The following is a 13608-nucleotide window of genomic DNA, read 5'->3' as shown; positions in this document are numbered from 1 at the left end:
GTGGACTTTCAGGCTAGGTACATGCCAATAGACGATAGCTTGATAGCTGATAGCCTAGCTCTATATATAGTGTAGATCCTAGTGTAGATAGTAGATCTAGTATAGGTTATAGTGTAGATTCTAGTGGATTGACATCCACCCTAAGCGATTTTAAATTAATATGAAGCGGATGGATGACTCAAGGCTAGCGATATTACATTTCTTTTATTACTTCACAACTGTGGTTAGTCATTAGCCATATTCTATTCGGCAATGGCTCGGACTGTGGGTTCGTCTTCTTGTAGTTTTATCCACTTCACGCTACCTGTAGATCGGTGCCTTATCTTGACAGCCCAATAGTTTTCTCCATCAATGTAGACACCGGGATGGTTAGGATCTGCACTGTTACGCGATGTTCTATACATTTCTATAATATCGTATCCTTCTGCAATGTTTCGCAATGCTGGTGCTCCCGAGATGTAGTTTTGCCACACGGGGATAGCTGCATTCGACCAGATTATAGGACGATGTGCGAGTTTAGGTCGTTTTCTTTCTGGCTTTGTTTCGGTGCCAAACACTGGTGCTGACTCGACACTACTGCTCACCTTAATGTTTGTCTCCAAGAACTTGCTTATCGGCTGGGTTGTCGGGTTTGTTATCCACTAATAAGTATCCAAATGGCTTTTCGGTCTCTCTGTGGTAGGCGGACATAAATTGGTCTCTATTCTTATCAAACATTCGCTCTCCGACGATTCCAATTTGTTTTCTGTCACTAGGGCTTCGGAAGAGAGCAAGATATTGGGCATATGTCTAATAGACTAATGTCTATATTAAATTTTCCCTTAGGAAACATGTTCTGAAGCAAGAAGATAACACTAGCGTTTCTATGGCGACCTTGAGTAAATAATCGAGCTACTACAGGACTGTCTGTCGCTTCGGCCATCAGATCATCCAGTATGTTTATGTTGTTGTGCTTGGGATTAATCTCACTCAGATCAGTCGGACAGCTCGATCGGGTAATCCTCTTCCAAATTGAATTCTTTTTCCAAGGGATTTTTTCAAGACATCGTAAAGATCTTGCCATTGATTATAGCACCAAAGAATACGGATATTTTTCTGCTCTTCATACACGATACGATTCTTTTCTAAAATCTGTTGGACGAAATAGGTTTTACCACACTGAGTGGGACCCACTACCAAGAGAGAAAATTTATGGCGGAGGTTGAATTCTGGATAGGGTGTAGTAGTCAAAGACAGCCGTACTTTTGGAGTTTTTGTTGATTTGGGTACAGAGCTTGTTATCTTTTGAACTACTTGCTGGCCGTGCCGGTAGCAAGCTCGAGATGTGGTTTTGTAGTAGTGAGAACCTTGCCCTTCCTAACCATTTTTTCCTTTCATCCCCATATAGATTATGTTTCTTGACGTAAATGATCACTCATAAACTTAAGATTAGGCTTGTTACAGACAGGACAGTCTCTTTTATGCTTATAGCGGAGCCCTATACTTAAGAAAAAATGGTAAATCATCGATTTGATTTTTCATGGTTTGGCTGACGTCACTTCCGTCCGTACGTCCGTCCGTCCGTCCGTCCATCCGGGCGTGTACACAACACAGGAATCCCGCTTGATATCAAAGCAAAACTACTCACAAATGCGGCTCTCAAATGCACAGAAAAAATCGCTTTATGACAAGTTATAGACCAAAAACAATTAAAAAAACACTTTCATGTAGGCAAAGATGGATCAAGAAATGTTCTTCAAGAATTCAGGTGTGTATTTTTTAGCAAACAATCGTATATATATATTTTTTTTGATAAGCATTTTTCTCGACGAATCGAGAAATCAAAGACTTTCTCTCAAAACTTTTTATATTTCTATCGATAAGATTAATTTATTTTAATGCTGGAGGAAATATAACATGAAGAGCATATTGCAACAAATATTCGTCCTTTATTTAGCTTTGTAAATCTTTAACAATTCGGTTGTTTTTAACCAGCTATCGTATGTTTTTCGTTCAAGAAAAAGCTTTGTTCGCCTCCTATCGCGGGGTCCAATCGGCAAAACAAAGAAGACTTTCATTCAATAATTTTATATCTTTCTACAGATAATTTATTTAATCATTAAATGAAATATAAATTTTTACCAAATATTCAACTGTTTATTAAGCTGTTCGAGCAAGTATGATTATAAAAATAAGCTTAAATTTGTGTTGTTGAAAGATGTTATTATTGTATAAAGACCTACCAGACTTTCACTCTAAAAAGCTAAACTGAAAATATTCAAAAACATTTACAAACGCCAATTTACTGCCAAAGAAATGAGTCGTTTTGTATTTTGCATTGCCTTTTGCATTATTTTTTATTTTGTCTCAGTTGTTCTTGTCAACTGTTAAAATGAATGTAAGCTCTGTTTTTTTAAGTAAACCTCATTTTTTACCTTAACGAGTTTTCAAGTCTGTTTTTTAATCTTGATTTGTCCTAATTTTCGATCTCAATGAAAGACATCCTAGGTAAATTTCACTAAACTTGATAATGTATTGGATTATCTGTAGTTAGCTTTCGTTTTTCTTTAAGTAAAAGAGATTCAAAGCCTAAAACTGTCGGCCTTGGAAAACTTTTTGTCGAAGAATCTTCCAAGAACAAAACTAGCCCCTGGGGGTGATGGTAAGTTGTGTACAAAATTCCTAAGTGTGAGACCAAGGGCACTAGGACACCGAATGTGGTTGGATTTCTATAGGTTTTTTTATTCCTTTCGATTATTTGAATTAAATTAACGTTATACTTGTTTGATTTATCTTGTGTCCGTGTTCCTTCGTTCGCTGTTGTAATCTAGACGTTTTCATTCCAAAGGTCAAACGGTTTGAATAGCCTATGAGCGTTACTTCTTTAACGGCCGTTCCGTACTTGACTCTGTTTGTACTATACCAACAACAGCGCGACCGCGAGATGCTCCTTACGTCAGTAATATCCAACCGTCCAGAGTTAATATGGTTAATCAAATTCACCTTAAGTTCCATATAGACACGCCAAATTGACACGCCGAAGTTTAATTGCGCGCACAAGAAAATACATTCCGCGCATATGAATGTACATACGCGCTATTGATTGTCCATTGATGCCTATGAATATTAACGCATATTCAATTGTCGTTACTGAAAGTTGATCCGCGCTAATGATGTTACTTGTGGTGTTGATGAAAGTACATTTCACGTTACTGATACAACTATTGGCACAAATGAATGTATATTTTTTGTTAATGAACAGCAAAAGGTGTATTATATATCGTTATTATTTGTATTATATATATTACTAGAATTCCACACAGTACATCTGTGTTATAAAAATCTCTAGCTATGCTTTATATTTCACATGTCGTGAAAAAAGAAGTACGACCGCCACTTTTTTAAGCTTTGAGTATTTTTCTCAGATTGTTTCACTTTCACGGATTTGTCACTTTTTAGCCGTAAGAAATCTTCACTACTGAGAGTATGGAATTATAAAGGAATGAAAGATGATTGTTAGACAAAGGAATAAATAGATGAGTAGTTACTAGGCGCGTTTTTAGTGTTCCGAGCATGTCAAGAGCAGAAGTTCCAAGCATGTTCTTCATTTCATCGCATATTTACAATCAAATTGTATTTTTTTGGTACCAAAAAAATATAGTCATTGTCATTGTCATTGTCATTGTCATTGTCATTGTCATTGTCATTGTCATTGTCATTGTCATTGTCATTGTCATTGTCATTGTCATTGTCATTGTCATTGTCATTGTCATTGTCATTGTCATTGTCATTGTCATTGTCATTGTCATTGTCATTGTCATTGTCATTGTCATTGTTAAAAAATATGAAAATCCTCTTTCCCAAATATAACTGTCGTTTGCTTAAGTTTTCCTATCGACCACTGCCTTGAAAACGAAACTCAACGGCCTAACGGCTTTGATATATGCTATCCTATCTGCTACTGCTTTTATATCCGTGTCCTCTGTCTTAATTTTGGTAGAATAACTGAGTTTTGGTTTCAAAAATAAAATTGGTTAATACCATTAGTCGTATCATATAATTATAACGTACCTTGCAAAGTACTTAAGCTTTGAGTATTTTTCTCAGATTGTTTCACTTTCACGGATGCTCGCTTATTAGCCGTAAGAAATCTTCACGACTGAGAGTATGTAATAAATGAATGAAAGATGATTGTTAGACAAAGGAATAAATAGATGAGTAGTTGCTATGCGCGTTTTTAGTGTTCCGAGCATGTCATAAGCAGAAAACTTCTAAATCGAAATAAAACAGGCCCCTCTCAGCAATTCCCAGAGAAGTTCAATTTGTTGGACCTGGAAAACAATGGATATTTAACAATTATTCGCCGAAGGCGAAGTGATTATCGGGGAATATTTACCGAGACGCGAGTCTTCGAGCGGCGAGGTAAATATTCCCCGATAATCACTGAGTATAAATAGTATAAATACACAGGTGATTCTTTCAAAAAAAGCATTGGAAAAAATGGCCCATACATTTGGGATATTTGCTGTTTTCGGTCTTATTCCTCTCTTTCCAAAGCAAAAGGTTGTTCTTCAAAGAGATGATTTTCTAGCTTGACCCCGGTTACGTCATGCATTTTCTCTTGTAAAATACATCCAATAGCCTACATTCAACTCAAAAAGTGCGGTGGTTTTTTTCAATAGAAGTCAATCTAAACCATAAAATACAGTCCGTGAATAGTTGAATTAAGTGAATCCACTTCTGTTTTTTGCCTAGATAGTCATTATTTTGAGAAAAGATCCAAAAACCGTGTTTTTGAGACATAATTTGTATGGGCTTAAATGAGGGGGCGTGAACTTGAAATCGTAGCTGACCAAATGTTAACAGACTTTTTCTGATGGAAAAAAAAGAAGATAAAAGGCATTTTTTCCTGGTAACAACAACAAAGCGGCTGGCCGCCATTTCGGATTTTCGGTCAAGGTGATTATTGTGTGATAGTGTGAGTTTCTTGACCAATCAGCGCGCGAGATTTTCTATAATCACCTGCGTATTTTTACTAATGATGGATATTAATGAATATTAATGAATATTAATGAATATTATAATGAATATTAATGGGTATGAATGGATATTAAAAGTATTTTCACTGTTCACTTTTGTTTTCAATATATTGACATAAAGGAATCTTGGGTTCCCTTTGGTTCTTTCAATTATTTTATTGTAATTAATAAATTCCTAATTACCAGTGACGTAATAAATTCCAATTACCAATTACTGATATATAAGATTTAATTGTTATTAACAAAGTCAATTGGCTGCTTTGTAATTAGCTGTTGAAAACTGCTCTTGATATCAAATAGTAAAATTGATGTTCATGTAGGAGATTTTGGGTGTTAGACCTTACGAACAAGGTAAGCTCTAGGATTGTTCGTATCTCGTTGTAGGGATTAAAAAAGAAGCTAGAGAAATAGTAGCTGCGCGTTATTTAGGTATACGCCAAGTTATTACAAGAAACTACTCGTCTTCGCAGGATCATTTGTTTCTGGGGAATTGTTTCTGGGTTCTGCTTCTGGGGAATCGACTGGCATCTTGTTATAGGAATCGGAAAGAAGCCAAAGAAATAGGAGATGCGCGCTTCTCAAGTAAAAGTGCAAGAAACTACTTCTTTCGCAAACAAACAAAAACACCAAGACTGAAACTTGGAATATTTACCAAGACAATAAACTGAATATTTTTACACAGTGCATGATTCGTACTAATCTGAAATGTAAAATAATAAGCGCGACAGAATATTCATCTTTTTCAAGAATGCAAGATTAATCAAATTTAGATTTTCATTTAAAAAATACGCAATCTTTCTTACCACTCAGAAGAAAAGCGCGCGCAAGATGCTTAATTGTTCTCTCCCACAGCATGCTGGGACAGCGCGCCATTCATAGTCACTTATAAATGAGTGATTGATATCTTGTCATTCCTTATATAGGCATGGAATCGTTTATTCTTGAAAGATATAACACTATCAGGAGTGACGTCATTGCCTGGTTCTATAGTTTACAATTGGTTACATTAGTTATGCAAATAGCTGTCTACCAACCAGAATGGGAAATCTTGCGTACATTTGTCGGCCTTGTTCGCTATGTCTTTTTCTTGTCCATGGTTCCATTCATCGGTCTTGGCATGTGTTTAGTGGCTGCACTACTTCCATTCATTTTCACTTGGTTCATCTTCTTCTTCATTGTTGTTATTCTTCCTTGTACCATTCCTGTTACTGGTGCACTTGTTTTAGCTGGATTGTGTTATTGGGCATATCGAGTGTTCTTGGCTATTCCCGATTTGATTGTTGTCCTACACCACCATTGGTTGTCCTACATGGCCAATGTATTACACAGCATTTCAATATGGATGTCAGTCGTTAGTACAATCAGCCATCTTCCAGAACATGCTTACACGTGTCTACAATTCATTGAACATCAACAAGCACTGATCTTCTCTGCGATTGGCTGTGCTTGTCACGTGATATTCAACGAAGCGACTTGGGATCTTGTTGTGGAGTGTCTTTGTTGAAACTCCCAGAAATCAGCTGCTTGGAGCAGCGAGACGTCTACAATATTTACTAGACACTGCATCGACTGGTTTCATGCAGCTGTTTGTAGGCAGTTATGCAGATCTGCCCAGGGAGGTGCTGCTGCTACTGCTCCGTGATTACCTGATGAATGGACCAGTATATCAAGTCAAGAAATGGTTCCGAGAGAACGTGGAAATTCCCGAAGTGTTAACCGACATGATGACTCATTCCATCAGTAGCATCACCCTTGGGGCCTTGGATGGGTCGCTGTTGGCAGACGTTGAACATCAAGACCGTAATGGACGATCTGTTGATCGAAGTACAAGATCTGCACCGCTCTTGAGGAGTGGGATGAACGGACGAATGTGAACAGGTTTGGCTGCAGACGAGATGGTTATTACCAGGGACATAATAGAGATTATACTAAACGCTTAACTTATTCCATTATAATATCATTGTAATTTATAATCATACTAACAACCTCAAATCTAACCTTGCGATATATACTGTCGTTCCATAAATTCTTATAATCTATAACTGGCCATTTTTCCCCTTTTCCAATGAAAACAATGGACGAATAAAGCATTTGTTGTATTGTTGAACTTTTTAGATAATATAAAATAAATCTAATGGAAAATACGTACGACTCGAATATTTGTCTCGGTGCAAAAGCCGGGTTTGGTATCGTACATGGATATCTAGTTATCTTTCAGCATGTCTACATGGGAGTCAGGGAGGGGGCGGAGAATTTTTTTGGTTGAAACATCATTAAGCCGGATTAACTATTATATTGTATTGTATAGACCCCCCTCCTCATTTCACACCACATGCCCGTGTCAGTCCCTTGAGAATAAGATTCTTCGTTCGAGATCTATTATAGTATTGCTGAAATCACTTGGCGTACATTTCATTGGCCACCACCACCAAGAGGCACTAGTTACAGTATAAATAAACCTCAAAGTTACACAGTACCGGATGTGAAGATGAGATGAGATTTGATATAATTATTTCATAAGAATCGATGTAATTCAGTATATTGTCAAAAAACCATGTGATTCCATCCTAAATCCTCCTGATGGATGTGTTTCTTTTACTGAGCGAGCTTTGTAAACAACAAAGATCATGGTTTAAAAATCATATATATCCACAAATACTTCTAAAATTGTTTTTCGTCTACGCCTCACGTCACGCTTTTTATGTTACGATCGGTTGTTTTATGCCAGTCTGTGTATGTATAGCATCGTCATTAGAAATTTGGTAAAGTTAAGCGATCAGCCAATAATAAATTAACGTTTATAATCGTAAACCTAGCTGTTCTCAGTCTAACAGAATTCAGTCTACACACACATACTACATACACACGTACCTGGTTGAACATTCAGACATACTACATCTCCCCTCATACACTGATGTCCATAATCTGTAGCATCACGAGTCCCGTTCCAAGCCTTCACTGGACGAGGAGCTGCAAATCTTAACTGGTCTATAGGCGGTTCAGCGTAAGGAATACCAAGGAACATTTCAACATTACGACCGTGTGGTACGGCTTCTCTTCGCCCAAAGATTCGACCACTGTGAAGATCGATGATAAGCGGATGTGTAGGACTCTCGTTTAAGGCTTTGACTAGATCAAGGGAAAGAGATACGAGAAAAAGCCAAATGCCAGTAGTGATGGAACGTTTTAGCGGCATTATGACTGAACCAAGCAAATCTACTTAGCCTCCTATGCAGACGTTTTTAGGGTCACAGTCGACGCCATGAAGCTTTTCTTTCCAAGTTGCGTGACGACATTTAGCCGAGCACAAGTTGTAACACGATAACGTGTTTCCGACTATTGGTTTTCCACTGTGGGAACGGTTTCCGCTGCTAACGTTATGTATGGAACTAAACTGTGGTATTCTGACTATTTTATTTAAAAGTTATTTTCGGTATTTGGATTTAACACGCAAGTGGCGGAACCGTTTATAAAGAGGGGTTGCCTGATATGATCATTCTGACCGATTCTAGGATATACCTGAAAACATTCTCCTTTCCCAATTTTCACTCAGAACTGAGACCGAATAAAGACCCTTCGTAGGTCATATCCTTTGATGAACGTTTTTTTACCCCCTTTGTCCATCATCACTTTACAAAATGCGAAGTTAATGCCTGATTTGTAGCAATAGCGATATTAAAGCGTGTGTGTTAGGACCCCTGTACCACTGGCTCCGCAATCGAGCTCCGGGTAAAGGATGTACTTGACAAAATACAGTTAAATTATACACCGTGAAAAGATGAAAAAACTTACTGAAGTTTCGGACGCTAGTCCTTCGTCTTTTACTCCGACGTCCGAAACGTTAGTAAGTTTCTTCATCTTTTCACGGTGTATAATTTACCTTTTTATCATTACTGTTTCATTAGAAACACCGACGCAGCTCACACTAGTTTTTAGCTAGTTATATCTTCAAAATACAGTTAAAGTTTATTAAAACAAAGTGCAACTTAGATTTGTTCAATTTCCTGCTAGCAGAAAACTGTTTTACTTTTTTTTTTCAAAACGTGAGCTCACCGGCACTATATACATAATAATTCCTTGTTTACTTATTTTTTATTTACTTATTTATTAATACTATTCTTTATTTAAATTAACGTTAATAGATGCTAAAACGCTATTTTCAATGTATAGGCATTTATATTTAAACAAGTTTACATGTAGACAATAATGTATTTATAAGTGAAAATAAAGATTTACTTTACTTTACTTACTTGCGTTTTTAAGTTCTAGAATATGTCTTTTGGGTGCCCCGAGAAATCTGAAATATGAGAGCGAGTAAAATATGACCTTTGAGTTTGAAATGTGATTTTTCGTATTTGAGCCAAACAAAAAAGCACAAAAATTCTGTTTAGATCGCCCATTAAAAAAAATTCGCACAACGCTTTTTGAAATAGGTTTATTCGCAAGAGAAAGCCTGCGAGCGAGTGACATCCGAGGTCCCTGCTGCCATAGTCTGCTGGGTGATAAAGGGTTCTTGATAAGGGACGATATAAAAGGTCCCCCTACCCTCCCATAGTGGTTGTCTGTTGGGACTATTTCGTTACATCAATACATCGATTATAGTAATCATTAGTTTGGAATACAGAGGAGATAATTTATTACGTACTTCGATTAAACCTTTTAGTCATAAACCTAAGGATTACACAAGTCCAGAGATGATGGGTTAGTGGTATCTCAAGTACATGATGAAAATGGACCAAATCCAGTTGGGCGTCTTCCGCAGTTTTATATTTAAAGAGGAGAATAGTTGATATTATGAATTCTTATCAAAAAAAAAAATCATACAAATGTATGATAATTCTCATTATAAGCTCCTGTTCTGGTATTGTAGCCCGTTGAGTTCCTTAAATTTGGATGTGCACGCAATCTTGAGAAAACCGTCTATTGGAGGTTCAAAGTCTTTTATCGGCTGATTGATACCCAGCAATTCGTGTGCAACCGTTAAACAAAGAAATGATACTCTAGGGAATGACACGCGGTCTAAAAATGGGAAATTACACCCGCGCAATTAAGCTGATTATAGGCCCTGTTTTAACATCACCCCTAACTACAGCTAAGGTAGTGTGGTTCCACAATGAGAAATAATGTCTTTGAAAGATTCAGGTCGAGTGAAGCAGTAAGCGGTGTCTAAGACGGTTGACTTACAGTGTTCCAAAAATTTTGCCTCGACAAACAAGCCAATAATGCCAGCACTCAGTATGCCTGTACTTGCAGGAGACAGAGCGTAACCCATGCCAAACTCGCGCTCTCTTATTGTAAACCGCAAACGCAGGATTTTAGGAAAGGTATTGAACAGCAAGCCTCCTAGGATACCCGATGACAAGCAGGTCATCAGAATGGTCGTCACTCCTGTTAAAAAGCGGTATCAAGATTCGAAAACTGCGAACAGGAAATGAAGGAACACGAGGACTGACAAAACCCATAATTTCGTGCAGGTGGGAACGTAAAGCCAGCGAGGATTGAAGAAAGAAATTACGATCTTTCGGCATAGCGGGCCGTTTAACAAGAAACGAGCTTTATCTTTTATTTTTGTGTATCAAATTGTACCAAAAGAGCATAAATAAGAGAGGACAACGTCTTAATAACGCGCGCGCCATTTAAATTCCTGGTTGAGCTATTTTTAGTAACCGGACGCAGTTTAAATTCGCCTTACCTTACTCCCCTGCGTCATCAACTTGTTCACTAAAATCGAAACGGAAATAGCGCGGGCGCCACTACATTTCACTGAATTGAAATTTAGAAGTTGATTTTTACGGAGGGAGGAATGAAACCGGAGAAACCCGAAAACCCTCGAAGCCACAGGAGAGAACCAACAAGCACTACCGGGTCGCATTGTCACGCATTGGTCAGAGGCGAGTGCTAGCTAGCGCTCTCACCATTGGGTCGTCGCTTACAATCTTACTCTACTCTATACAAAACTCTACATCTCTTATTCTTTGTTTCAACAAGTTTTCAATTAATTTGCAATTTCTGTCAAGATCGCTTTGTCTTTACCATATTTCTCGTAAGCCTAAAGAGAATAGGGTTCTTTTAGGGCGTTGTATGAAGCTCCACTCCCTCCTGATAATGTTTGTAAAGTCCCTAATTAGATAGTCTGTGGTCTTCAAACCTGGAAAACATCGGAAAGGTGCATGAGAGGTATAAATATTAAGACGAGACATTCAAACAAACGTATACTCTACTTCTGCAACAGTTTTATTATGCTTAGGTTTTTTCATCAGAAGGTTAATCACGGGCGGATCCAGGATTTTGTTCAGGAAGGGGTGCTGCGCACAAAGTTCATGATCCAGGGATCGAGGGTGCATCACTTAGAATCAAAAGGAAAAAACTACTTTGTATTGGCTTCTTCGAAGTAGGGGCACGAAGTCGAACCAGGGAAGGGTTCGCACCCCCTGCTTCCCTTCCTTGGGTCCGCCCCTTTATAGTTACTACATCGATTAATTAGTGAGAGATATTTTCAACTTAAACGTAGATTATTTCACTAGATGACGTATCAATCCCTATCGGAGCTATATACTATTTTTTGTCTTGTCTGATGAGAGTATCGGTAGATAAAACTGATTAGCCTAAGTAGAATGTTCGTCATCGCCATCATCTTCATGTTCATTTTGCGATCTTTTCTTTTCATACTTCACTAATATATACGGACGCTTGTCTTTGGGTCCTTCAAAACCAACAAAGCCTTGCATGTTAGGATGTAAAGGAGTAACTATTTGGTTTTTCGATGGCTCTCCTCGGTCTTCGCCTGACAAAAGTAGACCATGGTTGGTTGACGCATCTCTGAGCCAAATTTCAAAACCTGGTGTAATGGGAAAAGACTCCCAACCTTGAAAATGTAAAGATACTGGGTATCCAATGGCCGTTAAGCCCGCAGCATTATATGGCTTTGATTTGGGATCGATTAGGAGCACTTTGAGTATGGAAAAAGTTGATGAAGCTGTAGATTGAGTCCGGTTCATCTTATAAACGCGAAGGTCGGCAGATATGACTCGTTTGACTTTGAAATAAGGCTTGGTGATGTTGAATTTGAGTATTGCCGATTTACAGGTATTGATGTTGGTCGGCCAATTGCTGGTATCTGAAAATAAAGTAAACATTTAATTTTGATTTGAGGCATCCAGATGATAATACGCTCAACAAATTTGAGCAACTTAATTGGAGCAACTTAATTAATTGTACAACTTATAATACCTTCTTGGTCGTAACGAATGGAAATTGTGTTGCCACTTGAGCTACTCGTGCTATCGTGATGGTGCCACAAAATCGGCGACTCCGATGATAAAGTGGGTCTGCCAACAGTAGATATTCCATCAGTAGGCTTGGATGAAATGGGTGCGAAAAACAGGCACAAGACCAAAATAAGCAGCATTTTCACTATAGGGTTGTTTCAACGAACCAAAGTAGATGAATCTCTTTATCAATAGAGTAGCTTGTTTGATTTAGTGTGCCTATAACTTCTCTTTCGTATTGAAACTGGTAACCGATGCATTGCCTATTTCACAGGTTGATATTTTTCTTCATCCAATCATCTTTCCTCGTCATTACGTTTGCAAACAAATTCGTGAAAAAATTGAAAAAGTCTTGAAGTATCTTTTGACTTGTAAGCTTTATTCGGCAGGTCCCTGTGGAAGCACTTTGAGTTGTAACGGTTGAAGTCATTTTACTGAACCCCGTTGATATTTCGAGCACATTTCATCTAAATTTTTGCTACTAACGATTAGTTTTACAGAGAAAAACAAGAAAAATGTAGTTCGTAAGTTAATAAATATATGTGTGTGCACATAGAGATCATGTATAAATCATTTGTAGCAGCGTGATATCAGTGTCACTCGTGTATCCTATTCACCTGGTTTGAACAAATAGACTGTTTTCTCAAGGTTGCGTGCGCATCCAACTTGACGGGCCACAAAATTCCGTCAAGTTCCTTAAATTTGGATGCGCACGCAACCTTGAGAAAACGTTCTATTGCTAGATACATAAAGAATGCATGAACAAATATCTCTTTTCTGATATCATTTCTGTGTAGTCATTCATTGAAGTACTGTATTTCTATTCCTGTGTTAGTGCGCCATGGCAACTGTCGAACAGCTAAATTAACGAGTTCTTGACAGCTTTGAAAACTACTGAGAAATTTTCTTGGCTCTGGGAAAGTGATTGAATACTTAATACACGCTCATGCATTTCTCTTCTCTTCGAAATATGCAAAAAACAAAAAACAAACAAACAAAGCAAAACAAAAACAAAACAAACAAACAAAACAAAGACAAAAAACAATAAAGTTAAACACTAAAAGAACTACAACACTAACTAGACCGATTTGGATAATTGGAAACATTTCTCAACAAACAAGTACGGTTTTTGATACAAACTGCATCTACTAGAGAATAGGGGTAAAACCGTTTTGTTCATTAATGTTATTGGTGTTTTGATGTCGGTGAAATAACAAGAAATTTTAGATTTCGCATGAGAAAGTTGACAACGAATGCGCAGTACTAGTAGCGAGCTAAGAACAACCAGCTGTGATGACGCAGTGCTAACTGTTATTCAGTAA

The 13608-nt window shown here is 37.7% G+C and overlaps 2 protein-coding genes across 2 annotated transcripts in view; both read right to left on the bottom strand.

The window, feature by feature from the left end:
- The window catches only part of LOC116286707 (neuroligin-4, X-linked), a 44404-nt gene extending 36110 nt beyond the window's left edge, over positions 1-8294 (bottom strand). The window contains exon 1 of the mRNA XM_089038167.1: positions 7890-8294. Within this exon, the coding sequence (XP_088894293.1) occupies positions 7890-8214 (325 nt within the window). The 5' untranslated portion in view covers positions 8215-8294. The remainder of the gene's footprint in view (positions 1-7889) is intronic.
- A 2937-nt stretch (positions 8295-11231) lies between these two features.
- On the bottom strand, positions 11232-12506 carry LOC116288211 (uncharacterized). The gene is made up of 2 exons (XM_031694969.2): positions 12249-12506; positions 11232-12135 (listed from the first exon to the last, which is right to left on the bottom strand). The coding sequence occupies exons 1-2, from the start codon at positions 12424-12426 to the stop codon at positions 11624-11626; spliced, it is 690 nt and encodes a 229-aa protein (XP_031550829.2). The 5' UTR covers positions 12427-12506; the 3' UTR covers positions 11232-11623.
- Positions 12507-13608: the final 1102 nt, after the last annotated feature.

Source organism: Actinia tenebrosa, unplaced genomic scaffold (assembly GCF_029948245.1).
Source record: "Actinia tenebrosa isolate PJP-AT-01 unplaced genomic scaffold, QUT_ActTen_1.0 PGA_scaffold5__44_contigs__length_20552954, whole genome shotgun sequence".
Taxonomy (NCBI): Eukaryota; Metazoa; Cnidaria; class Anthozoa; order Actiniaria; family Actiniidae; genus Actinia; species Actinia tenebrosa.
This window is presented reverse-complemented; position numbering and strand designations above follow the sequence as displayed.